At 42.9% G+C, this 25,369-nt stretch overlaps 1 protein-coding gene across 4 annotated transcripts in view; it reads left to right on the forward strand.

The window, feature by feature from the left end:
* Positions 1-11,856: 11,856 nt before the first annotated feature.
* The window catches only part of LOC311434893 (uncharacterized protein), a 37,000-nt gene continuing 23,487 nt past the window's right edge, over positions 11,857-25,369 (forward strand). For 2 of the 4 annotated variants that reach the window (XR_014691811.1, XR_014691812.1), the window contains exons 1-2: positions 11,857-12,121; positions 13,720-13,806. Coding sequence is in view for 1 of the 4 variants with exons in the window: in XM_084515380.1 (XP_084371506.1) it covers positions 12,589-12,640; positions 13,720-13,806; positions 20,596-20,715 (259 nt within the window). In the remaining 3 variants the exon portion in view is untranslated. Of the gene's footprint in view, positions 12,122-12,520; positions 12,641-13,719; positions 13,807-20,595; positions 21,088-25,369 lie in introns of those variants that run through there. The other 2 variants (XR_014691813.1, XM_084515380.1) reach the window with 2 other exon arrangements.

Below are 25,369 nucleotides of genomic sequence, written 5' to 3' on the forward strand. Positions count from 1 at the left end.
GCTGGGTCTTTATGTTTCAGTGATGTACACCTCATTGATGCATAACATGTAACACCTGTTGATGCGTTAAATGTTCAGTCCTGGCAATTGGCCCTCACATCATTTCTGGGTACAAGAGCTGTGTGTAGCAGACTGCAGGTCTCATAATTAGGCTTCCCTCGTTTAGAAGAGCTTTTCTTAAATGACAACATAAAAGCTTCTGAGGACCTGATGAAGTTTCCTGGAAGTTTGTGAAAAAGGCCAGCCCTATTTGCTGTTGCAAAGGGGTCAGTTTATAGCCGTGGGCTGGCTTGGTCCTTGTGGTAGTTCCCTGCAGTGGGATGCTGAAGGCTCAAAGCACGGCTGCTCTTCCTCTCTCAGCACATCCCAACAAGCACACAGCACCAGCAGTGCTACCATTTCCTTAGGTTGTGGTGCCATATGCAAAAACAGGAATTCTGAAATAAAACCAGTATTCACTGGATCGAGGACCTGTCCATCACTCCTTTTCAGTACCAGGCCTGTCTGAGAATCACATCTGTGTAATAAAAAGCTGTGAAATAATTTTCTTGAAGGTAGAGTTTCCTGCAAAGTCCAATTAGTTTCAGTCTCTGCATTGAAATGTAAAGATTATGCCTGTTTTACCTTTGTTTAGTTGAACTGCTTTCAGCAGATCTACTTGAATTATTGTTCTTAAAATCCTGTTAGTGTCTTAGTTTTAACAGGATTTTTGGCTGTGGCTTGCACAAGCCCATTTAACACCATGCTTAACTAGAAACATTATCTTTTGCCTGGGGTGCTGGCTCCCAGACTAAGCTCCACAGAGGCTTGTGTCTGGTGTGGCAGAGGCTAGGAGAGGCTAGGAGAATCAGCCTGTGCTAATGAAGGGGGTGGTGGTAATCACCTCCAGGTGATGGCAATTTTGGCCACATGCCTTGGGGTTTCTGTTCCACGGGAGTGAACGCATCCCTCTGCTACATGTTGTAAGGACTTTAGACGTATATCATTAGAAATATATTTCTAGAGATATATTATATGTATATACATTCTATACAAACTGTAAAGAGATTCTATGCAAATATCTGCTACACTGACAGGACAATATTACCCATCAGAAACAAAAAGCAGGTAAGGAGTCCTGATTCAATAAATGAACACAAGAAATACAGATATATGCACATATATATGTATATAGATATAAGGCAGCAGTTTTTTCTCCCCCACCTGAGCTCTGTCATTCTGTACCATTTCAGAATTTGATATAGAATCACAGAATCACAGAATCACAGAATTTCTAGGTTGGAAGAGACCTCAAGATCATCGAGTCCAACCTCTGACCTAACGCTAGCAGTCCCCACTAAACCATATCCCTAAGCTCTACGTCTAAACGTCTTTTAAAGACTTCCAGGGATGGTGACTCCACCACTTCCCTGGGCAGCCCGTTCCAATGCCTCACAACCCTTTCAGTAAAGAAGTTCTTCCTAACATCTAACCTAAAACTCCCCTGGCGCAACTTTAGCCCATTCCCCCTCGTCCTGTCACCAGGCACGTGGGAGAACAGACCAACCCCCACCTCGCTACAGCCTCCTTTGAGGTACCTATAGAGAGTGATAAGGTCGCCCCTGAGCCTCCTCTTCTCCAGGCTGAACAAGCCCAGCTCCCTCAGCCGCTCCTCGTAGGACTTGTTCTCCAGGCCCCTCACCAGCTTCGTCGCCCTTCTCTGCACCCGCTCAAGCACCTCCATGTCCTTCTTGTAGCGAGGGGCCCAAAACTGAACACAGTACTCGAGGTGCGGCCTCACCAGAGCCGAGTACAGGGGGACGATCACCTCCCTAGCCCTGCTGGTCACACTGTTTCTGATACAAGCCAGGATGCCGTTGGCCTTCTTGGCCACCTGAGCACACTGCTGGCTCATATTCAGCCGACTATCCACCATCACTCCCAGGTCCTTCTCTGCCTGGCAGCTCTCCAACCAATATATATATATATATACATATATTTTCCTTCAGAAAGCTGTATGGTTCCCAAATGAAAATAAAGCTTGTACAAAATATGCTACCACTATTTTTCTATAAGATACTCAGTGGTGGAAATGTGTAGGACAGCAAGGACTAAAACAAAGAGGGAGGAAGACCTGAAGAATGACTTTCAACAAAAGGTAGGTGTATTCTGATGAGGAATTCAGATTTTGCTTTTCATTGCTTGCTTTTTGGCAAAAGTTCTCTCCTAAAGGAAAGACCACATTTTTTGACTAAAAAACATCTCATTTGGTTTTGCCTGTGGTTTGCTTGTTACCAAGATGTCAATGACTCAACTTCAGAGGTAAGTTACGTTGACTGCCATGGTGCCCCAACTAGCAAGCAGGCAACCCAGCCCAAACACCAAGTTTTACAGTCCAAAATTTGAACCCCGTATCACCTTCTCTGCAAATTGATTTGTGAATGTATGATGAGAAGAGCTGCTGGATGGAACAGGTCAGAACTATTCAGTAACCTGACCTGGAAATCTTTGGGAGCTTCTTTTTTTCCAGACTTCAAAAGGTTTCCAGTCAGTTTCTGACTGTGGAGTTCAAGCACTGGGATTTAAAGATGTAGTTTATGAAAACACCTTGAAGATTTCCATAAACAATTTCTTTCTCTGCTAAATTTGTCTATCACGTTGTTTTATTTTGTTGCTTGATATGTAAAATATTTTCATTTGTTCAGTGCCATCTCTCTAATTAGACACCCAAATCATATATTGGCACTTCAATAATTTTTTTATGTTTTTTTTTTTTTTTTTCCTATGTAATGGGTGTTTTCAGTTTGAAAATTTCAGCTTTCTATATACATATAAGCTTACTTTGCTGTTTTCAAAACATCAATTCTGAAAGAGCAAATGTTATAAGACAACACACGTGGTGTCCATTTCGAGGATCTGTCTTGTATTTCTTGCTTCCAGAGAGCATGGACCAAAGGATTTTTCATGATCTATACCTTAAACTTTTCCCTCCCTCAGTACCTTCCTGCTATTAATTCCCTTAAAATATCTGTATTTGGTTTTAGTGGTTGTCTACCGACAGACATGGAACAGAGCTACGTACACTTGGTGCCTCTTCCAGATGTATCAGTAATCTTGACACTCTGGAGTTTGGCAAAGCGGATGTTGTACACTTTTTGTCAGAAAATGTATTAGCAAATCAAAGCATTTTGCACACAGCTAAAAATGTCACTTTTTTTTTTTTTTTTTTTTTCCATAACAAACTCTCCTTAAAAAATCCTCATCCCCATGCTAGGAAAAGTGGAAAATTAGAGGAGAGAAAGTCAGCAGCAAAAAAACTGTTGGATTTTTTACCAAATAACTTTTACCAAAATGAAATTTTTCTATAAAAATTGATTTTGTTTAACAAGCTATTTTGATTTGATTATTGTTTTTATTTTTCAATGGCAAGTTATTTACTGTTTTCTTTTCTCCTCATTGTGTGGCCCTGGGCCTTATTAAATGTGTTCTATTCAAACCCTGCTCTGAAGACAGAAATATTAATTTCCACATGGGCTTTTCTATAGAACTCATTGCTATGGTAACTGAATGTTTCATAAACATTAATGAACTTATTTTCACTGCACTGCAGTGAGGCATTGGGTGGTGGTATTATCCCCATTTCATGATGAAGAACTGAGGCAGAAAGAGATTAAGTACAAAAGTATTCACTAATTTTAAGTTCCCAATCTGAGATGCATGCTCTGATTTTTCAGAGGACTTTAGCTTGTTATCTGTTCAAAGCACAGCTCCCATTGCTGTCAGCTGCAGCTGTGAGTTCAAATTTCTTTGTGCTTTCTTTAGTGGGATAGAGACTGCTTTAATCCCGTTCATACACGGCCTTTTTAATTTCTTTCCTCCACGATAATCAGAAAGAACTGAAATTTATTAGGTAGTGGCCACATCCCCTTTCTACATGTTAACTGAAATGACAATACTTTACATAATATTATCCAAATACCAATTCATAGCTTTGGTGTTATAACTAAAATAAGAAACAAACTTATTCTAACTTCTCAAAGATTAAAAAAAAAAATATTTGCTTTTTGTATAGTTTATTTTTAACATTCACAAAAGAGAGAAAAAATCCTGGGAGTTAAATTGGTGTTTGGAATCTCAGATCTTCATCCAGAGTAATTCATTTAAAAAATAAATTCTACTATCCCTGAAAGCAAGGATACCACTTGTTTGCGGGATTTACAAACAGCTGAATCAAATGTTTCAAACACACCTGGGCTTTGGCAAAGTTCAGGTACACAGTCCTTGACCTGAAGACATCCCCTTATAGGAAGGGGTTTAAAAGGATAGTACTATGCTTTTAGACAGCGGGGCTTTATAGTGGCTTTGGGTATCTTGAAGATCCAGCCTTCAATTTGCATCAGAATATGTCATGTGGACCCATGGCTACTTATTTAAATCTAATTTTGCAGTCTCCTGTCCCATTCTTTCCTTCAGGCCTGCAAGTATAAACAAAATGCAAAGTTTACTCTCAGATCTTCCCTGAGAGATTTACTTCTGCAGCAAACTTTCATAGGTGTTTTTCTGAGGCAGTGGTTTATAAGCAAGCACTGACCCCATCTTAGCCACAGAGGTGCAAACAGGCTGCTGTAATACCATGTTGTTGAATTTTTCTTCCAATGTGGAATGAAAGAGAGCTTGCCCTTTTCCTCAAATCTCTCCCTGATCGAGAGATGAGTGAGCTGGTAACTACAATATCCAACAGCTTCACCAAGTCGAGAATGCGATGTCTGTGTAATAACGCTCAATTTTGCACACTTCAAATCCATTAGTAGCAATTACCTTACCTGAGGTGTTTTGAGTTAGTTTTAGCACAGCATTCTTGCAGTTGGTAGATAATGAGCATAATAATGTATACAGCATTTTCAAGTCTCTGTTTTTAGCTACAATAATGCCATTAGGATTCTATTTAGCAAATGTGTGCTTCATGTAAAAAGTTAAGACTTTTTTGTTCATGTTTTTCCCCCCACCTCTTTCCTTTGCACCTCACGTCCCAGTCTATGCAGCGCTGGTTTTCCTGCAAAAGCAGGGAAGTGTTTTGGCCACCGTGTGTGTGCAGAAGCAGTGGGGCCTAGTGCATCGATGCAAAAAACAGGGCGCAGGAGAGCAAGGCTTTGCCCTGCTGCAGCCTGCTGGGCACCCCAGGCAAGCCGCATGTCTGTGTTCTGCTTTGTCCTTCTTGCCCATGAAATGGGGACGCTGATGTGCCTGCAGCACCCTGTGGCAGCTGCCCTGCTGGTGGGCTGTGTGGTGGCAAGAGGTGTAGGCTGAAGCACCTTTCCCTAGGGGTGTGGCTTGGTCCTCCACGCTGGGGGTCCTTAGGCACCATGGATGTTCTCCCCTGCCACACTGGGCTCTTTCCCTCTTTAGAAAAAGGATTTATAGCCTACACAGGGAATTACAGCTGGGAGGAGCACAGCCTGGGCTGGGGGATGTCTGGGGTGGATAGTAATGTAAAGGGGGCTGCAATGCAGAATGTCCCAGGCTTGCCTGTTTCCCTATGTAAATGGGGACACTCAGCTCTGGTTTGGGTGGGATAACCCTGCCCTTGCTATGGGCTGAGGAGCCACCCCAGAACACCTCCATATCCCTCTACATCAGGTAAGTCCCACTGTCCATGTAGGGATGTAATTATTTTTCAGGAGAGCTTTGGGTTGGGAGAACCTGAATACTGCTGCATAGCCGGGGTTTCATTCCCTCCACCCAAGGAATAGGAAAAAAAGAGTTCTGATTTTGGCTGTCATCCGAACCAGAGATGCTCCTAAGCTGTCCCCTTCCCCCTGTAGTTTTCTAAGATACAAGATTTCTTTGGTTTTATCTTTCCATAGAATTCCACACCAGAGAGCAAGAAAATTGCTGGGGAAATATAATTGATGCCTTTATAGATGTCACTGATTAGGTCTCCAGCACAGATCATATCAGCACATTTAAAATCACTCTAAAATGTTACTGTTCTCCTTTTGTATTAAACTGATTTTTATTTTTTTTATTTTTACTTATGTTTTAATGAGCCATGCAAACTTCAGAAGCAAAAGAGTATTTGGGCAGCCACACAAAATATTTCGGGAAACCAACCTTTATTTGCAGTTGATGTGTTTAGAAACAGACGAGGTAAGAGCTTGGAGAGCCTTTGCTCTTTTAAAGGGGAACTTGTGAACAGGTCTCTGGCAGAAGTGCACCTTCTCTCCAGCTCTTTTGAGAAAGCCAGTTCATCCTGGCTTATGTGAGAGATATATTTCTCAGTCTTCAGTAGCTGGGGGGCTGTGGGGTAGTGTGATGAAGGGGAGCAGAGCTCTGCTGCCATCCCATTTCCCTGCCTGCAGAGCTGCCTGCAGGCAGTCAGGCCATGACTGTTCCTAGGGCTGAGTTTTTTGCTCACCACCTCCTGTCCCCTTCACTGCAAGCATGACTGTCACCTCCATCCGTCTGCTGCCCCGGATGTCTGCTGAGTTGACAGCCGAGCCCAAAAGCTGACCCCATCCGCAGCCTGCAAACCAAAGGGGAGCTGGCGGAGGCAGATATCACCTCTCAGTCACAACGTGCCCGGGCTGCTCCGGGGGCAGCGCAGCAAAGCGCTGGCCCTGATCTCCTTGCGTTGCCATCACCTACCCTGAAATTAGTAACAGCGCATCCAAGGTTAGCGGCAAATTCAGAAACCCAAGCCACGGAGGAGGAGGGTGAATAAAGGACGGTGGCTGCGTACAGTATGAGTGGTTGCCTTAGACAATGCATGACCTCTGAATTAGAAAGACTGGGATTAGCAAAGTGCTTTTTGCGTTATTGGGCCCATTTACAAAAAACGTTAGTCCTAATTGTACGGTACCACAGAGCCTTAACTCGAGCACATATTGGTTTTGTAACCTGATCCCCATATAAATTGTAGTCGGTGAGAGCAGAACAATTAGTGCCTTAATCTACTGGAACTGCACAGTATCTTTAAATCTGAATTTTCCTGATCGTTATGGGTATTACAAGAGTCAATTAATTTATATTTCACACAGAAATGTAATTAAATCCCACGACAACATAACTGTGAAGCGGATGGGGGGGGACGAGGAGCACGGAGGGAAAGGCTTTTCCTTGTGGAGCTGCCATCAAACTTCGCGGCGTGTCGTTAATGGAAATGAAATGTGTCCTGTTTTGCTTTATGAAGTACAAAGTCTGCTGTGTGTGTGGGGGTGTTTTCTAATTTCGTATTGAGCAGCAGAGAGGTCACAAAAAAGAGTTTGCTGCTGTGTACTTTCAACTCAGTCTGCAAGAAAATCATATAGTGCTTGCTAACCAGTGTAAGCACTTGGAAAAGATGAAGGCCTTGATGTTGCGGAGAGCCCAGCGCCGGTAGTTGGTCACCTAAGGGAATCCACTTATGACTCTATTACCCAGTAAATTAGCAGAGTGGTTCAGTCAGGTATATTTATCATGAAGAGAACTGAAGATAATTAATACACTGCATTGAATGCAAATTGCACCCACAGCACTTATCTCATTTTCAATTAGCACAAATGTTACAGCACTGCAGGCTTGTTATGGTTTTACCATGGGCTGGGTAATTAATTTCTGTGAGCTACATATCAGACACCTGATAATGCCGTTTATTAATAAATGTCACCCCAGGTATCTGTTAGGAGAGGTAAATAAATTAAATGTTCAGTTGTCTGCCCTGTGCAAATCTATTCTTACACCTCATTGCATCTTTTCACTTGTTTGTTTATCAACGAGAATGACTATGGAGATTACAACGGCAAACAAAGGAATATGAGGAACAATAATCTGTGCCGAAAAGCGGCGTTACTCCCAGAGGCAGCCCAGCCGCCGATGGCAGCAGCAGTGCCATCGCCGTGCTTCTGCCCGCCCGGTGGCCGCTGAGGTAACCCTCCTGTCAGGGGTACCCTGTCCAGCATGGGAGGGAAGATGAAGCGCCCCCAAATCCTCCATTTTCAAGGAATTTGACAGGCACATGTCAGTATGTACTGCTGTCTGTGAGCTGTCCACCAGAGCAATTTAACTGCCCCTGCCAGAGACAACATTTTAGGCCGTAATGGCTGACTTCCACACAGCCCCCCACGCTACTTATGTTCATCGGCTCCTGAGGTAATTTTCTGTATGCGCTTTTCCTTTTCCTCACAAAACTTGAGAAAAGGAGTGAGGGCGTGGGTCAACCTGCCAGCTTGTACCCACAAACTGGGGGACGCAGCCATGCAGTGTGCTGCCACCCCCAGGCTGTGCCATGGCCCTGGTGGAGGTGATGGCCCCACCATTTGCCTCAGGGCCAGGGGTGGCATGGCATGGGCTGTGCAAGGTGCTTCTGGGGGCTGTCCTTGCCTCGTGGACAAAATAGTATTGATAATAGTGAGAATGAAGCAGCCAAGTGTTCTCTGATCTTTTCCATGCTTTGGAAAATGAGGGAAGTGTGAGGTGGAGTGTTTTTGTCAGGCTGGCAGAGGGTAAAGCTGGGTAAGGTCCTGCTGCAGGAATATGGTAAGGTCAGGAAATGCCAGTTCCCCCAAACCCAGTATTTTTTTCTTGTGAGTGGGTAGATCAAATCTGGCAAATTTTATGACCAACTGTTGCTTTTAAGTTTCAACATCAGCCTCATCAGCTTTGTGTAGAAAGGTTTTTTCCCCTCATTTGATTTTGAAATTTCAGCAAGTCACACTAATAAAAATAGTTGAAAATGCTCAAAATAACCTGAGCTGAAAAAAAAAACAACCAACCAACCGAGTAAAAACCCCCTACTAAACATTAGTAAGGCTGTTAGGGTTGGAAAATGTACATGGTTGGACCAAACCTGTTGTGCCTCCCAGCTTCTCTGCCAGCTTCTTTTGCTTGGTCTGTTCAAAGAGTATCTTGCTGCTTCAGTGTTCACAGCAGAGACCTGTACCACTGGAGATGGTGGTGGCTTTGGTGATCCCTCTCCCCAAGGAGGGTCACAAACAGGTACCACTACTCAGCTTAAGCAAGCTTTACTTAACCTGTTTTAGACCATGCAGAGCTGGTTAAATTAAAAAATCCCCACTGCATGGGTGCAATTCTGCTGATAGAATGATGCCTTATTGTAGTAATTTCGTATTGCAAATACAGAATCAAGGCAAGTAGAGCTGTACAGTGTAAATACTTGCATTCTGATGTACATTAAGGAGTTGTACTAGTTTAAACGCACTGGAAAAATAAGTATCTCTAACTGATCTTTATATTAACAGAAATCTGAGCATAAACTAATCTTCAGTCTTTCCCAAGGATAAACAATAATTACAGCACCAACAACAACAACATAAAGATGAAATACAGCACTCAATTCCATAGATATAGGCATATTTAGTAATAGGTCCGTTATCAGTGACTTCTAAGTTAGCTATGGGAAAGGAAGCCTCTAGCAAGTGACTCTTGCCACAATAGTTTAATCAGTATGAATTTCAGCAAACACTGCTCTTAGGCAAAGTGTTTTCATCCTTTATGCAGATCTTCATTACATTTCATAGTTTTTATATGGTAAATAATTTCCATGTGCTTCCTGGTAGCGTGACCTCCCGTCTTACCATCATCGGCTGTGATCTTTTCAAATTGCAGGACTCAGAGGCGTGATTGCAGGACTCAGAAGATGAGATTTAAAACAATGCTTCTTTAGAAATACTGCAGCACTTGAAAAAATCAATTTAAAAAAGTCTTATTTGGATTAAGGTTCATACTCCAGAGAAGAATATGTAGTTTTAAAGGCCATGTGACCTGCAAACATCCTCTAAAACCATGTTTACTATGCTGAGAAAAATGTATAAACTCACAGTTTAAACAATTATAATAATATTCATGCTGAGGAGCTGGCAAGGTATAGAATTCCTGCAAATTCCTTATTCGAAGAGGAACAACATATTCCATAGAAATAGATACAATGAGCTCACTTTAGTAATTGGGTGCAACACATTTGGTTTCTTTCCGGACAGATTCAAGTTAACTCCCAAGCATGACAGTGTGGACCCCTGCCCCTACTGTGTGCCCTGCACATCAGCTCCTTGTGGGCAGCCACCTTGCCCCAGGAGGCAGAGCACAACTTGTGCCAGGGTGATGCCAGCTCAATCACACCATGCTGGCCAGGATTTGGCTCTGCTGGTGAGACTGGTGCTATCTGCGGAGCAAGGATCTAAGGGGAACAAGCATCGTTGAAAAGTTGTAGAAGAAGGGAGCCTGTACGATTTGTCAAGGCTTTCAGATGGGATTCCCTCTTTCATCTTCCTCCCAAGAGAGAAGTAGATACAATGGTGCACCTTGTTTTTGTGTTTCTGCTGTTATTGTTTATGCAAGTCTGAGAAACATGCCTTATGATAGAGGGGAAATTTGGTGAAGATTTGCATTCCCTGAAGATGTTCAATCCACAGGCTGAAGGCTCTGGACAGATGTGTTTGATTCTTTCTGCAGAGACATCATAGGGCTAGTGGAGCGAATCTGTCAAATGGCTCCTTCGCTGCAGCTTTACACAGCTTGTTAGATGTGACGAGGATGATAAGAATGAAGACCATGAACTCAATTAGGAATTCCGTGGGAAGCTGGTACCAGGCCCAATGCCAGGTTTGATATGCCTTTGTCACTGAAGAGATGCATTGCAGCAGTAAATGAAGTTTTCTAAGCATGAATGCTGCATGCTTGCATATTTCAAGTGACTATAGTCCAGCTGAGAAGTGACACGGCCATGAATAACAGAGACAAGGTCATCACCTGCCAGGATGGGAGAGAGTCTCCTAGCCAATGGAAGAGAATAGAAGTGTTGCTTGCAGAGGTTGCTATAGGAAAACTTAGCATCAGTAGCAAATCCAAGAGCACTCCTAAATTATGAAACAAACACCCCAATTGTGGAAATGCAACCTCATGCCAGGCATACTGCACTCAAGTGACACGCTCTTAAAGATGCTCTCCTGTCTCCCATCTGTCTTGCCTCTGTCTTGCTTGGATTTAACCAGCTGCTTTTCCTTCACTGCCATGTTGGTGGTAGCAGTGTGTTTATATACACCGAGACGCAGATACAGCCGTATTTCACCTGCCTGCTTCTGGCAATTCAATCCATGTCAAGTCACCTAGCAGCTCTGCAGACACAGGGAAGAGCTGTAAAGAATGCAGATGAGAAGTCCACAGGAGAGAGGAGTGTAGTGCTGAAGATAACGCTTTTTCAGTAGTTATGGGGTGTGTCTCAGCAGGAAGGACTCAAAATAATTTTAGTACATTACCCTGGACTTCTGCCACCCGTCAGACAAGACAGCAATATCTCATGGTTAGTGCTGAAGTCAAGGAGGATGAGGATGGATGGATGCCCTCTCCCTGCTGACAGGAGGGCCTCATCCATCAATGCCACTTGAATAGCTCCACTTCCACATCCTGTCTTGAATCCAGACTGTGCTGGATCTAGAAGATTCACTTCTAGCAAATTTAGCCCAAGCTGCCCTTTGGCTAGTAGCTGTAGGAGCTTTCCTGGGAGCTGGAAAGCCTGTTGGGTGTTAGTAGGGAAGAACTCATGTCTGTGCTGTGGATTTCCTCAAGGCTGGGTGACAGTCAATTCCCAACGTGCTGGTAAATCTCAGTTGGTGTCCCCAGTTCCCTTCTTGCAAGACTTCAGCCTTCTGGGTTGGATTCTGGAGCAATCAACATGAAGATAAGTTTGGCCAGATGTAAAAGACAGCCCTTGCTTTTTCGTGGGATAAGGAGAAGGGAATGGGAAGCCTTTACAGAAGATAGAACTTGGTCTTTGGATAACGTAGTGCAGCTGGGTTGACTTCCAGGTGTGAGGAAGGGCTGGGTCCCTCCTCTTGGTTAAGTTGTAGGAAAGGAGTATGGGAGGTGATGGCAGTCATCAGAAAGGGCAAGCAGCTTTGCTGGAGGAATTGAGACCATGCTGGAGAAACAGGCTGGTGTGTCCACCAAGCTCCTCGCAGCCAGCCTCCCCTCTCCTCTGCTCCTGGGAAGGGAGAGACAGAAGGCCCCTGGCAAGCCTTGCTGTTCTTGCTCTTTTTCCATGCTTCCTGAGGTGCTGTGGAGCACGAAGGGGGCATTGCATCCATTTATCAGCAAACTCTCTTCTGCAATGAATGTAAACCAGGTGTCCATTCTGATGCTTGCAGCACATGTAGGTATTGGTGCTGGTGGTGGCAGCGCATGGGGGTGGTTCTGGCCCCAGGGTGGTGCTGGTAACTGCATGGCTGCCCTGTCCTCAGCCAGGGCAGAGGTGAGCCGTGCTGGCTAGCACCATGTCACCAACGTCAGTGAGACCCGCTTCTCCACCATGCTTTGCCCCAGCTGGCAGCTCGCTTGGCTGTTTCTAGCTGTGCTTGGTGCTGCGGAGGCTGGGGGAGCCCAGAGCCATCTCATGCCTCTATGGGCCAGCATGTGCTGAACTGCTTTGGGAAGGGAATTTCAGAAGAGAGGGAGTCTGTTAGCTGCCTCCACTTATCTCCCTGTTATTATTTATTGTCCACGTGTGAGCTTCCTTTTGGCTCCTTGCTTATTTCTGGCTGTTGATACTATAACAGAAGTCCGGGGTGAGGTTACCACGTACCACTGGACTGGGACAGACATACTTGGAACTTAAGGAAAATGACCATGAATAACCCGAATGTGCAACAACTTTTCCCTCCCTGCCTTGTGGGTTGGTGTCAAAGCCTTTAAGTGGTTATGTTCCAGTAGTTATTCTGTAGCTATGTGTTTATATTCTTACAAATATGGATTTGCATTTACCTGTGTTTCAAGATGATTATTGGGTACCAAGCAACTGATTGCACTTGCAGCCAATCATGTGCCATTAACAGTGAAAAATGGCAGGCATTGTTGTTTCAAATCTCGTTTGGTTTGGCAGGGGTACAATAGTAAAAAATAACAGCTAAATCAATTGCTTGAATATACAGGGTTTTTTCATCCTCAGGCATCTTTCTCAGTACAGTTTTGCTTAATCTCTGTACACTGACTAGCATATTCCTATTGCCATTTGAGAAAATTTAATAGTCTATTCACTTCTTTCCTCGAAGGGGTGGATTTTAGAAAAACAAACGCACAAACACATAATTTTTATATTTAAAGGAAGTCAGTCAAAGTTGAGATACTAATATTTGACCCACAATTTGAGGAATTATTTGCAAACTTCAGTGAGCTACTTGGTTTTCCAAATTACAGCAGTGATTGTGTTTATTTTACTGAAACAAAAATTCCAGGGAAATATTGTTTACCCTGCTACAAACAGGTCAGATTTCGTAATAAGCCCCCATGTAATGAAGGTAAACTAATATTAGTAGGCAGAGGAGAGGGTCAAATGTTTAATCTGAAACTGAGTTCTTGGTTTAAATATTCAGTTTTATGTCAAATGAAATGAATCATGAATTTGTGCTGCTTTTAGTGAATTGTTTCAATTTGTAGAAAAAGGTAGAAAAATGCCAAAAAAGCCTCATGTTTCATTTCAACATTTCTAAAAGCTCCAAGATGCTCTACAGTGAAATGCATTGATTCTCCATCTTAAGAAATCGTTTAATTTTCAAAATGACTTCAATTTGTTATTTAAAATAAAAAAAATGAAACAGGTAAAATATAAATTAAAATACATAGTTTTGGAGTGAATGAAGTGTTTCAATGAAATGTAATTCTATTTTATTTCTATTTTTTCAAATAAAAACTTCTGGAAACTTGTTTCAGGTCAGAACAACTAATAATTACATGTTATTTTTTTCTTTTATTTAGTTTTGATTCTTTTGGCTGCCTGTAGCCACTCGAGCAAGTCTTGTAGGAAGAAACGTCGACTTCAAGTTTGCCAGTCACTAGAAGCAGGTAAAGTGCTCTGGTTGTTGGAATCATGTATGAGAGTCAGTGGGACGGTGGGGACTTCACTGCCTCGGGGGCTAGGAATGCTGCAGTTTAATCCTGTGGCTGTGAAAGTCAACGGAAGAATTCCTGGGTAGGATCAAGCCTGTTGTAACTAATCCTGCGAATCAGAAGTCTGCATTTCCAGGCACTTTACTAGTCTTATTGCTAATGAATTTATGGTGTAAGAAAATTACCTTGACCCTGTAGTACACGCACTTCTTTGCTACCGTTAACATCGTTAAGGTCCTTGCAATGCTGCTCAGTCCTGTAGATATCACGCTTCACCACTCAGCTGTTACCGAAGGACTTGTTTTTTTGGTAATCTTTGCTCTAACAAGGAAGTGAAGGTTGTTGTGTGTGAAGAAGAGGATGGGGGTAGGGAGGATTTTAATCAGCAAGTGATCTGAGAATAAAGAAAGGTTACCTGTTTGTTTGTCAACAGGATGAAGTAAATAAGAGTTAAAAAAATCTGAGACACCAGTCAAAGGCAATCAAATATGTATTTAATTAAAGCAAACATAAAAATTAAAGTTACATGTTGAATCAATAAACAGCACTTTTTTCTACATGCATTTTGAACAAGACAGATCAGAATCTTGCATGATGAAGACATAATGTGTCATAATAATTAGGAACACAGACAAAAGAACAGCTAATCAACATGCAAATTTATGCAGTTCTGGCGATTCAGATGAGGCAGATTTCTACCTCTTTTTTTGCTTGATTCATCTTCATTGCTAATCATCTGAAGGCTGCCAAATGTTCACTGACACTAATGTATTATAGGTCAAGAGAGGCAGGTCTTCACCTATTACCCCCACAAACAATATGCTTTCCTTCCCTGTTTCCTCTTCAGGATTTTCAGCAATTACTGCCAGATGCAATCAGACTCCTTGAATAGGAGCAACTGGGGCTTGTTTGTGGCTTGGATTCATTAGAATCAGGAGGATGAAGAAAGGAATAAATTACTTAATTGCACAAAAAAGTTGCAGCCAAAGTGATGGTGAGAGAAGCTGATTGTGTAGTTGCGTATTAGGCCACTCTTGGAATGGAGGATCTTAGAATAGCTGGTAGTTTGGCCTTCCTGATTCAGACAGATTTGGGTGTCCTCCAAAACAGATGGCTCCACACACCATCTATTCTTCTCTTTGTCAGGTTTTACCATTTATTTGATCTTGTTCATCTATGATGCTGGTTGTATTAGATGTAACACAAATATGCATTCAGATCATATCCATTTAGTCTTGCATCCCAACTTTTATTCTTCGAGCCCTGTTTGATGAGATGATCAAGTTGAACAAAGCCCTTGTTGTCCTATTCTTGCACAACATCTATACATAAAACACCAGGAACCGTGACTAAAGCCTCGCGCAGACAAATAATGCTCCCGTGTCACAGGTTTTAAAGGTTTATTTCTCCCTGTTTTACCAAGCAGCCCCCAGCTCAGACAACCGATAACCAGACACAACAAATAGTTAATTTTTATTTGATCCTGTAGAAACAAACATTTGCATATGCCCAAGCAAAACTGCCCGCCTCCCATCCTTATGCTGAGACCCCTGTTCAGATATTCTCTTCAGGTTCCAGGCCATGTGTTATGCTTGTGGGTGGTCTTAAGATCTTAAAGAAAAGCTTTGCTCTGTGAAGTCATGCAGCACTGTATGTAATTAAGTGGCTTTTTTGTTGTTGTTTGTTTCCCCAAACCCCTCTATATCTCCCAATTTCGTTGTTGTGAATGATCAACACTTTGTGGAAGAGTCGCCTTTCAGGTAATGGTTAAAATTAACTTATTAAAAATGAGATGTGGGCATAGGGATTCACTCTGTGGTGCCCCACTGAGCGCAGCGCTGCTCCACAGTACCGTGCACTTGCCGGGGTCGGAGCAGTCGCTCGTATTTTCTGATCGCTGGATCTGATGTGCATGGTGCTGTGCGCGTGTTTATAGCAGAGCCTGGGCAGCTGCTCCAGGTCTTTCAGCTGGGAGAGGTGGGGTGTTCCTCGTTTGCCTGGTGATCGTGGGGTCTGGGTTCAGCAATGGGCAGGTCTGTATGTAATGTGACGTGATGCTGGGTTGCAATGAACTTTTAGGGTCTGTATTTGTTTCTGTTCTGGCCCAATGTCTTCTGCAGCCTGACAGATGCCCAGCTATGTTGCTTTACTCTGATGGTGTTTAGGTCTAGAGTGGACAACACAGACTTCTTGGGCACCTTTGAGGTTTAATTTGGAATTTGTAAAAGGTGCTAACATTTTTTTCAAAGTACAATGGAACACTCATGGGTCTGGCAGCACATTCACAACCCCAGAGGGAGAGCTCAAGCTCTTGTTTTCCACCGTCAGAGCTGCAACCCCCTGACCACCCCATCTTTCAGAGACACGTGAGATGAGGAGACATGCTGGGACCCACCTCTTGCCAAGGCTGGCATCTAACAGCCATGTGCATTCTCCTTTTGGGGCAGCCATCCCAAGGATTCAGTTTCACTTGCCTCCAAAACTTTGCCAGCAAAGTTTTTTCAGAGGCCGTGTGTTGATATGGGTTTGTGAAAACAGTGAACCCTTCAGAAGGCAACTTTGCTTTTGGGATTGAACCAGATGGAAAAGGTTGGCCATAACCCCCATGCACAGCCTCCTGTGGCTGCCTCCTCCTCCTCAGCCTTTCCCTCAGATCCTCTGTGGGGCACAAGCCTCCCTTTGGCCTTGGCTCTGAGGTTTCCCCACTCCTCTCTCCAGGTGGTAGAAAAAGTGCATTGCACCCCAGCCCCGTGTGCTATTTTTTGTTCCCTAAAGCCTGATTTTTATTCAGGGTGTTTCATAGGGCACCAGTGAATGCATTTTATTGCAAGTCTTGGAGACTTAATTTTACTGCTGTGTCACTAGGGGGAGATTTTGAAGGCACAAGTGCATTTAAGTGCTTACCTGTCCTCTGAAAGTCAGCAGGAGTTGTGCATCTAAAGGGCCTTTGTGTCAGAGGGAAATATTCACCGTGAAGTGGAGAGAGCCCACGTACCTGGTGCAAGTGATAAGGAAAGCCAGTGGGTGAGGCTGCACTGAAGTCTGTTATTTTTGTTTATTGTCCTCACATCCTTCATTTGTCACAGGCCAGGGCATGGTTTGATACAAAGCACTGTGATACCTCATCTCCTCGGTCAAAATCCTCTGAGATTGTTTTGTGATAAGAAGACTGAGAAAATCCACACAAGGAACTTCTCTTTGTGCAGATAATACCTGGCTGCTTTTCTCTCTAAAGTTATAGAGGCTCAAGAGCTGATGGTGTCTTACAAAGGCTCTCTCTATCTCAGGGTCCCCTCAGAAAGGCAGGGAGGACCTTTGCTTTGACAAGCTTTGAAGTCTGTGTAATCTCTTGCAGAATGGCCTTTGCTTTCACAGCTCCTCATGTTGCACCATGTCCTGATTTCTACACTTGTGCATGTCACTGAAACGTTGTCTGAGGAGTCTCTGGGTGAGCAGTGCTCCGTCTGAGGGCTGCTCACTTCAGCTATTTGCTGGTTTCTATTCTGCTGTGAAGCTATCTCAGAATATTACTGATATTCCTGGGTGACTAAACTGTTCTGAGTGGAAATATGAGGCAAGGTGAGTGATGCAAACGAATCCTCCAGTATGCCTGAAGTACAGGAGCACTGGCAAAGCTTTGAGCAAGTAAAAGGCTGTTTGTGGAAGTGTTAGTGAAAGGGCTATGGACACAGCTGGAGCAAAAAGTCCTCTGCAGTGTGCATATTTGCAAGTGATGCTTTAATTAGGTCTAAGCAGCCACCCTTGTCACCTGTGGCTGTAAGCATCTGCATTTGTTATGAGCGCTGTTCTTTAAATGCTGATGTTTCCTACCAGAGGAAGGCATGGGACTTGGAAAATGTTTGTGTGTGGATCAAGCCTGTCTTTGGGCAGACCACCATACTTCACATGTGTGCAAAATGGAGGTTAAAAAGGTTGCTGTCCCTTTGTGGCAGGAGGGGCATACGTCACCTTGCTGGTCTCCAAAGGCTCTTGAGGAACTTCTGCCGATCGGTGAACTCATTCGTCCTGATGGTCTATTACCTCCTTTGTTTTGACATATTTTCACTCTCCTCTTAATGTTTCCTGTTTTCATGAATCTTCCCCTTCTGCTGTATTTTCCTGTGAGTGTTTTTTGTCTCCCAGATGTTGTATGGCGGGCTATTTCAGTAACTCTTTGCGTACTACAAACTTGAAAAAAAATGGAAGTGGAAAAAACCCATGCTGGAATGATACTGTATTTTCCATGCACATGTCACACGTTGGCTGATAGGTTATAAATTGATCTAAAATGCTGCAGTACAAAATACTTAATTAGTGGATCCGTTCAGTATATGAGCTGGTATCTGTTATTTCAAAAAGCAAGAGGCTCTTTTAAAATAGCAGTGACTTGCTAGCTATGAAGAACTTGATATTTGTTTAGTGCTTGAACCTGTTAGAGCACAGATTTGTTTAATATAGGCAGGCTAGGACTATGGCCTTTGGTGGAAAAAACATGATCCACTTATTAAAAGGCCAAAATATATGGATGTGGGGCAGGATATTTGAAGATGTACCCAGTAGCCCTTATTCTGACTTCCTGATATTTGGCACATCTGAAAGTTAGGCTATTTATTTAGGTGCCAAAGAGCACAGTTCTGCACTTAAAGATGCCAGCCTGCATTGTAGAGCTCAGCAAAGCCAAATTACTTCACCTACCAAAGTAATTCTGCCTGTATCCACGCAGAGTTATCAGGGGTAGGCTCTTTTCTTGTGTGGTGTAGTTTATATGCAATATACCCTTGTAGTAGTATATAGTGATTGCTGTGGGAGCTGAAATGAGATGATCTTAGTTCTGGGTGTCTGTATTGCTTATCTGTGACAGCTGCTTGATGAAAACTTTGCAATAGTAAATACAAATAAACCTGGGCCCCAGGCTCCAAAGGTTTAAAATGTCAAGCAAAAATTCACACTGGAAATGGATAAATAATGTAAAAAAGCAGGCCGTTTGGAACAGACAGTGACTGTTTTCATTACAGCTCTGTCAGGAATCTTCACCTCAGTTTTCCATGTGAATGTGTGCTAAGTGAATGTCCTTGAAATGTTTCTTCCCCCACTTCACTTGCCTCATGGGTGGGTGTCGCTAGCTAAAACAGTTCTAGAGTCTACATGTACAGTTGGCAAGATATTCTCCAGATCCTAATTCTTAGTATAACCATTTAACCAGTGAATTAACCCCTGGAAAATGTCTGTGGTGCATACTCAACTGTTTCAAAAAAATCTGTATGGCCACAGCATTTGCCGAGTCCAGTAGTGGGGATGTCTGCCCTGTCAAAGTGGCAGAATCAAATTCCTCGTTGGCATCTGGCCTGCCTATAGTCTGAGAAATCCTGTCCTTACCTTTTGGTGAATTCAGATTTTGTTCTGTTAAGTAAGAGCTCTGATGAGGTTTCTTTAGTTTTGTTACTTTTCAGTGCACCTCCTCATGTTTTGAGAAACTGCCTCTGGCCTAAGATATATAATATGTTCCTTCAGCAGCTTTATAATGCCCTCACTGGCAGGTGAAGACTGGCATAAAGGACCCCCGAGAAAGTCTTTGCACAAGGCAGGATCCCAGAATTTCGTCCTATTCCCTTTCTTCTCAGGTTCCTACCTGAGTGCTCCAGGATGCTGGAGATCAGATGAATTCAGTCTATAAATGGAATTAAATTCTTTAAAGCCATAACAGACCTGTAACTGCAGCTTCACACGTGCTGCTGACCAATGGTGGCATAAGCTCCTTTCCCCATGGATAACCCCATGGAGCAGGAGCTGCAGGCTAGAGCGAGACCTCCGAGTTGTGACACGCTGCTAACTCATGGCATGTGGGATGCTTCAGAGCAGCAGGTAGTGTGGCGAGTGTAGAAGTCAGTGAGGGGATTGGCAAAAAGGGTGGTCTCTTGACTTAAAACCACAGCTGATGTGTTTTTGGAGGAGAGTCTCACTGACGACAGTTTTCCTAAGCCTCGTGTTACTTTTCTATTTTGAAAATGCCACCTGACATTGCCAAGTGGTTGGGGTGCTATCACGCAGTCACCTGGTTCCCTTGCCAGATGGGCTTGTCGGCAGATGAGTTAGGGAGCCTGGGAGTTTGGACCCTTGATGGCAGTAAAATCTTCTTCGCATCTATAACGTGTTTTCTATGCCCTCTTAAAAGACAATGGTACCTGGGATTTCTTTCAGATCCAGATGGAAAGCTTTTGTTAAAGGGAGTGGTAATGAGGCTTAGTAAGATTTGTTTTTTTGTTAAGAAAAGATCATCTGGCGCTTGCTTTTGGAGCTGGTTGCTCATGAAGGTTTCTAATTCAGGGTCTTAATTTTTGTAAAGCGTGAATTACAAGAAGTCAGAAGAATGATGCGAAGAGCATTTAATAATGCACATTCACAAAGAAGTGGTGTAACTACATTAATTAGGCAAGTCTTGCGTAAAGATGCAATGTAATTATATATTTGAGACAGTTAATTAGGGAGCTACTTGGAAATTTCAGTGAATATTAAGGTAATTATACATAAATACTATAACCATTAAGACTGCACCCATAATGAAAGCAATAACTAATTACATAAATAACAGCATACTTATGTTTTTACATTACCAATACCTAACAATACTTCCTCTCTTTCCCTGCTCTCTTTGCCATGCAAATGACAAAACTTCCATTTTTAATTCAGATATTCTTGCAAATTGTCGGGGAGACAATGGACTTTCCTCTTCTTCTCTTTCTCTAGAGAAGGCCAGACAACTGGAGTTATGCACACCTAGCAGGAAGACAGTCAAGAATACTGCAGATATCTGCAAGCTACATATGGCATTTTTGGTGGCTGCCCTTGGATCTCACGCAAGCACAGGTCTGACAAGCTTAGTAAATAAGTGATATAACTGTAAAGATAATGATTTAGACTTTTTAGGCAGCTTTGAGTGACTCATTAGTGAGGGTTAGGTGGCTGTAGAAATTGGGCTCTACGTTTCATCATGTTAGACCTATGAACAAATGCCTGATCCTTGTCAAATACTTCTTTCCATTTACTTCTGTCAGGGGTTAGGGTATCTGCTTTTACCTTCATCTTCTAAACCAAGTATCTTCCGATGATGAATGGATGTGGCAATATTTCACGTGCCATGCACATTGCTATCCTTACCTTCCGCTACCACAACAAGATTGAAATTCAGGCTCTCTAAACCCATAAGAACAGCTTCTAAACTAAAAACTTTGTATGAGAAGCAGCCCTACTGACTCAGCTGAAATAAATTGTTGAATCCAAATACGCTTATTGAATTGATAGTTTCTAGCAACTGAGGATCTAAAAGTGCCTCAAAAGCTCTAACAGAGCTCAGTATGTCTCTAATAGGTCTCAAAATGAGTCTGATTTTGTGAACTATCTTGATGGAGACTTTATAGGTGGGGAAGCGGAGTCATGAAGTGATAAGTGACTTGTCCAATGTCATAAAGAACATCAAGGGTCCCACTATAAGTCTCTCAGCTGTGTTTTAGTCACAAAATCATCCCTTCTTCTGCAAGAGGGACTTGGCACATGGTTTGAGGTCTAGCAATGTTACTCTTTTCTCTCTTTGTTAATCTTCTCTGAGTAATTAAATTGACCTGGTGAGGCAGTGGAGTTCAGAAAGGAACATTATTTTCAGCAATTTGTCCATATTATTATGTTTCCATCAAACATCACGAGTTGCTGTCTGAAAGGGCCCACAGCAGCATGTGCTCTGTGCATATCTGTAATATTGAAGTCACCATTCTGCAGAACAAGGTCATCATTAGAGCTGGGCTGGCACCTGGGAGTTCTGCAAGCTTGCTAAGGAAACAATGAAGGCAATTCTATCTCCTTCCAACAATTCTGTTTCCATGAAGATTCCTATGTTAAAGTATAATTCTGGGGCAAGGCCAAGGATAAGTTAAGACAACATATGAAAGTTTTCTATCTTCTCTCTGCAGACTCCAGAGCAAGTAGCTCTGTACAAATGTTCCATATTTTCTCAGCCCAACAACAATGACCAACGAAGCTGCATGCCATAAACTGTAAACCAGTTAGAGGCTGGTGGGTCCTTTCAAATTATTATTTAGATAACGGCATAATTTTGAGGTGGCTAATCCTTTATAGTTATAAATAATCCTACTCCTATGGGTTTACACTGTGGCTCATGTCCCAAGGCAGATGAGGTCTCAAATCTTTTTGTTTGTGTTTTGTACTGTAGTAATTCCAGTAACTTTCCAAACTTTTCATTTGTAGTTGAGTGAGACGGGGGGAGGTGACCTTTGTTGTCATTATAATGCACAGACACTGAACTTTGCATAGATCTGTTGGAAAAAAGATTAATTAGCAAATATTGTAGTAGATAGGTTACCAAGGATAAATTATGTCAGATTCCTGTGGTATCTTTCTCTGAGTTTGTGACCAAGAGAAATATGGCAGCTCTAATTTGTCAACACTTCTGTAAGACACTTAATGCAGTGCTACATGGAAGAAAATAATTTGGTCGGGAGAACATGAATTTTAAAAGAAATGTAAAGAAAAGGCTGAAGGAGGATTTCTGAGAACTGAGTTGAAAGAACTGTCAAGGTACAAGAACAGTAACTAGCGGAGTTTATTAACGATCAGTCTTATGACCTATCTTAACATTTTTATTTGTGGCCACAACAAAGTGTGCAAATAAAAAGTTTGTAAGTGACAGAAAGCCGAGAGGCCTTGGCAATTCAGAGAAGGACTGACCCTGACAGCAGGAGAAGTGGAAAACGGATAAAATTAAGTACTAATAAAGCACAAGGTCATGCAGATGTTTTTTTGCTCTGAGCAGGAGGCTTATCAGCTGGAAGTAAAAGAGAAGTGTTTTGCTGAATCTCACAATGACTGACAACTGCTGAAGCTCTGCAACAGCAGGGAAGGGAAATATTCTCTGAGATGTTCCCCTGGATGTTGCATCAGGGGAAGCATATCCAGGAAACATGTGGGATTCCTGACTACTTTTGTACAAGGCACTGGGGAGATCCTCATGAAGTTCAACAAGGAGAAGTGCAGAGCCCTGCACCTGGGGAGGAACAACCCCAGGCATCAGTACATGCTGGGGGCCACCCAGCTGGAAAGTAGCTTGACAGAAAAGGACCTGGAGGTCTTGGTGGACACAGAGTTGAATGCAAGCCAGCAAAGTGCCCTTGCTGCCAAAAAAAAAAAAAAAAAAAAGCTAATAATATCCAGACTGCATTAAGCAAAGCATTGCTAGCAGGCTGATAGGTGATCCTTCTTCTCTGCTCAGCACTGGTGAGACCACAGCTGAAGCACTGCATCCAGTTGTGTGCCTCCCAGCACAAGAGAGATGTGGTGCTACTGGAGAGTCCAACCAAGGGCCACTAAAGGAGTCAGGGACTGGAGCACCTCTCCTGTGCGGGCAGGCTGAGATAGCTGGGACTGTTTAGCCTAGAGAAAAAAAGGTTTTGCGGGGTTATATCTACCCAAAGGAAGGCTGCAAAGAGGATGGAGGCAGGTTCTTTTCTGTGGTGCCCAGCGCCAGGACAAGAGGCCATGGACACAGAGCAGAGCACAGTAGGTGTCCTCAGCACCAGGCAGCCCTCCTGTGCTGTGTGGTGATGGAAGCACTGGCACAGGCTGCCCAGAGGCTGTGAAACCTCCTCCTCAGAGATGTTCAACATCCAGCTGGACACAGCCCTGGGCAGCCTGCTCTGGGTGTCCTTGTGTTAGCCTCCAGAGGTCTTTGCCAGCCTCACCCAGCCTGCGATGCTGTGAAATCCTGAAACAGGCAGAGTCCAGGAAAAGCGTTACTGAACTGAGATAGGGAACAAGAAATAAAGGACTGTGTATTTGGTTTAGCAAACCTAAAACTGAGTAGGGGTATATTGATCCCTATAAATATATCATCAGGGTAAATGGTGAGAGAGAACTGATTAAAGCAGAAGTATACTGAATGCCATAGGAACAGCTGATAGGAACCAATTCTGAACAAATGTTCTTTGGAAACTAGATAAAGATTTCTAATAACATGAAGTTTTGGAGCAGCTTTCCAATAGGAGTCACAGGGGCAAGAAAACTACCTGGTTTCAAGAAGAAACTTGAGAAATTTATCAATGAGATTGTGATGTTGTGATATCAATGAGATGTGATGTGTCAGACATAGCAGGGGATGACCTGGGAGGACTCTTCTAGTCGTATTTCCTATGTAAAACTATTCAATAGAGCTCCTGGCCTCCAGAGTATTTTTCTATAAAAAGACTTCAATAGTGAGCAAGGGAAAATGGCCTTTGCTTTGGATTCTTTGTTTGCCCTTGTCTATACCGGAGACATAGATCCGATCAAAGTGCCAATGAATCTTGTGGTAGGTTGGATGCAGATCTCTATTATCCGTATGACAATACCTCTCAGAGGTCCTGCTCATTACTGGGGCCCAGCTACTTTCCACGACCTGACTTTTGTGATCCCAGTTCCTCTCTCAGCTAAATCCATCTGAAGCTGTTTCCTTGATAGCCCCTTTAATATTTTATAGGTTTCTTACAGTTCCTGTATTCTTGTAATCTTCTGAGGTCCTTCACAGCAAGCCAAACAATCTACTGCCGCTCACAGTGCCACCAGCTAGCCAAAGCCATGCAGTAGATCGCTAATTCCCAGAGCCAAGATCAATAGCAAATCATCCTTCACTGTCCTGAAAAGATCTGACAACTCGGTCTAGTTGTAACAACCGAAGGGACTGTTAATAATGGGTGATGACTGACCAGAAGCGTGGTATTCATGCGTACAGCTGGTTGATTGACAGCCCCGGCAGGTTAGAGGTTACCCATGGAATACAGCCTTGATGGCCTAGGATGAAGTGTTCCTCCTGACCCTTCTGTAAGCTAGTGATATACAGCACTGGCTAACATATCATTAACTTGCAACACCACGATGATGGGATTAGGACCCAGAGGGTTTTATCTCTACCTTATTAATGGCAATTAGAAGCTGCGTGACAGTTTTAAAACTTGTTGATGTAAAGAAAGTTTGTACCTGTCTTATAGTAGCACAGTAAATAATTGTCTGGTTGCTTTGCTTTTCGTAATCTGTCCGTGCAGCTGTATATTATCATTATTTTGCTGCAAATACAGCTTTTCGATTTATCAACAAAAGAGCAGGTAAGGCTCTATGTAAATAATAATGAAGGACACTTCCAGGTTGGATTTTTTCCCATTCAGACTGCTGAGCATGAAAGAAGGAGAGGATTTTCAAAACTAATGACAGTATCTGTTAGAGGTGTTTTTCAAAGCCTAATTATCCAAAAAAAAAAAAAAAAAAAAAAAAAAAAAAAAAAGGAAGTTTTAAACTCAGTTTTCGTTACTGCAAACTTCCCCTGGCTAATTCACAAGGTAGGTGTTAAAAATTCTCCCTGCTCCCCTTTATATGGAAGTGGATAGTGGATAGTTATTCCCTGGTTAGGGACTCCTGGAGGTATACTGGTTTCAGGGCAAGAAGTTTCATACCTCTATTCCTTCTCAATATTCAAGGAAATATG

Source organism: Aythya ferina (genome assembly GCF_964211825.1).
Source record: "Aythya ferina genome assembly, chromosome: 3".
NCBI lineage: Eukaryota > Metazoa > Chordata > Aves > Anseriformes > Anatidae > Aythya > Aythya ferina.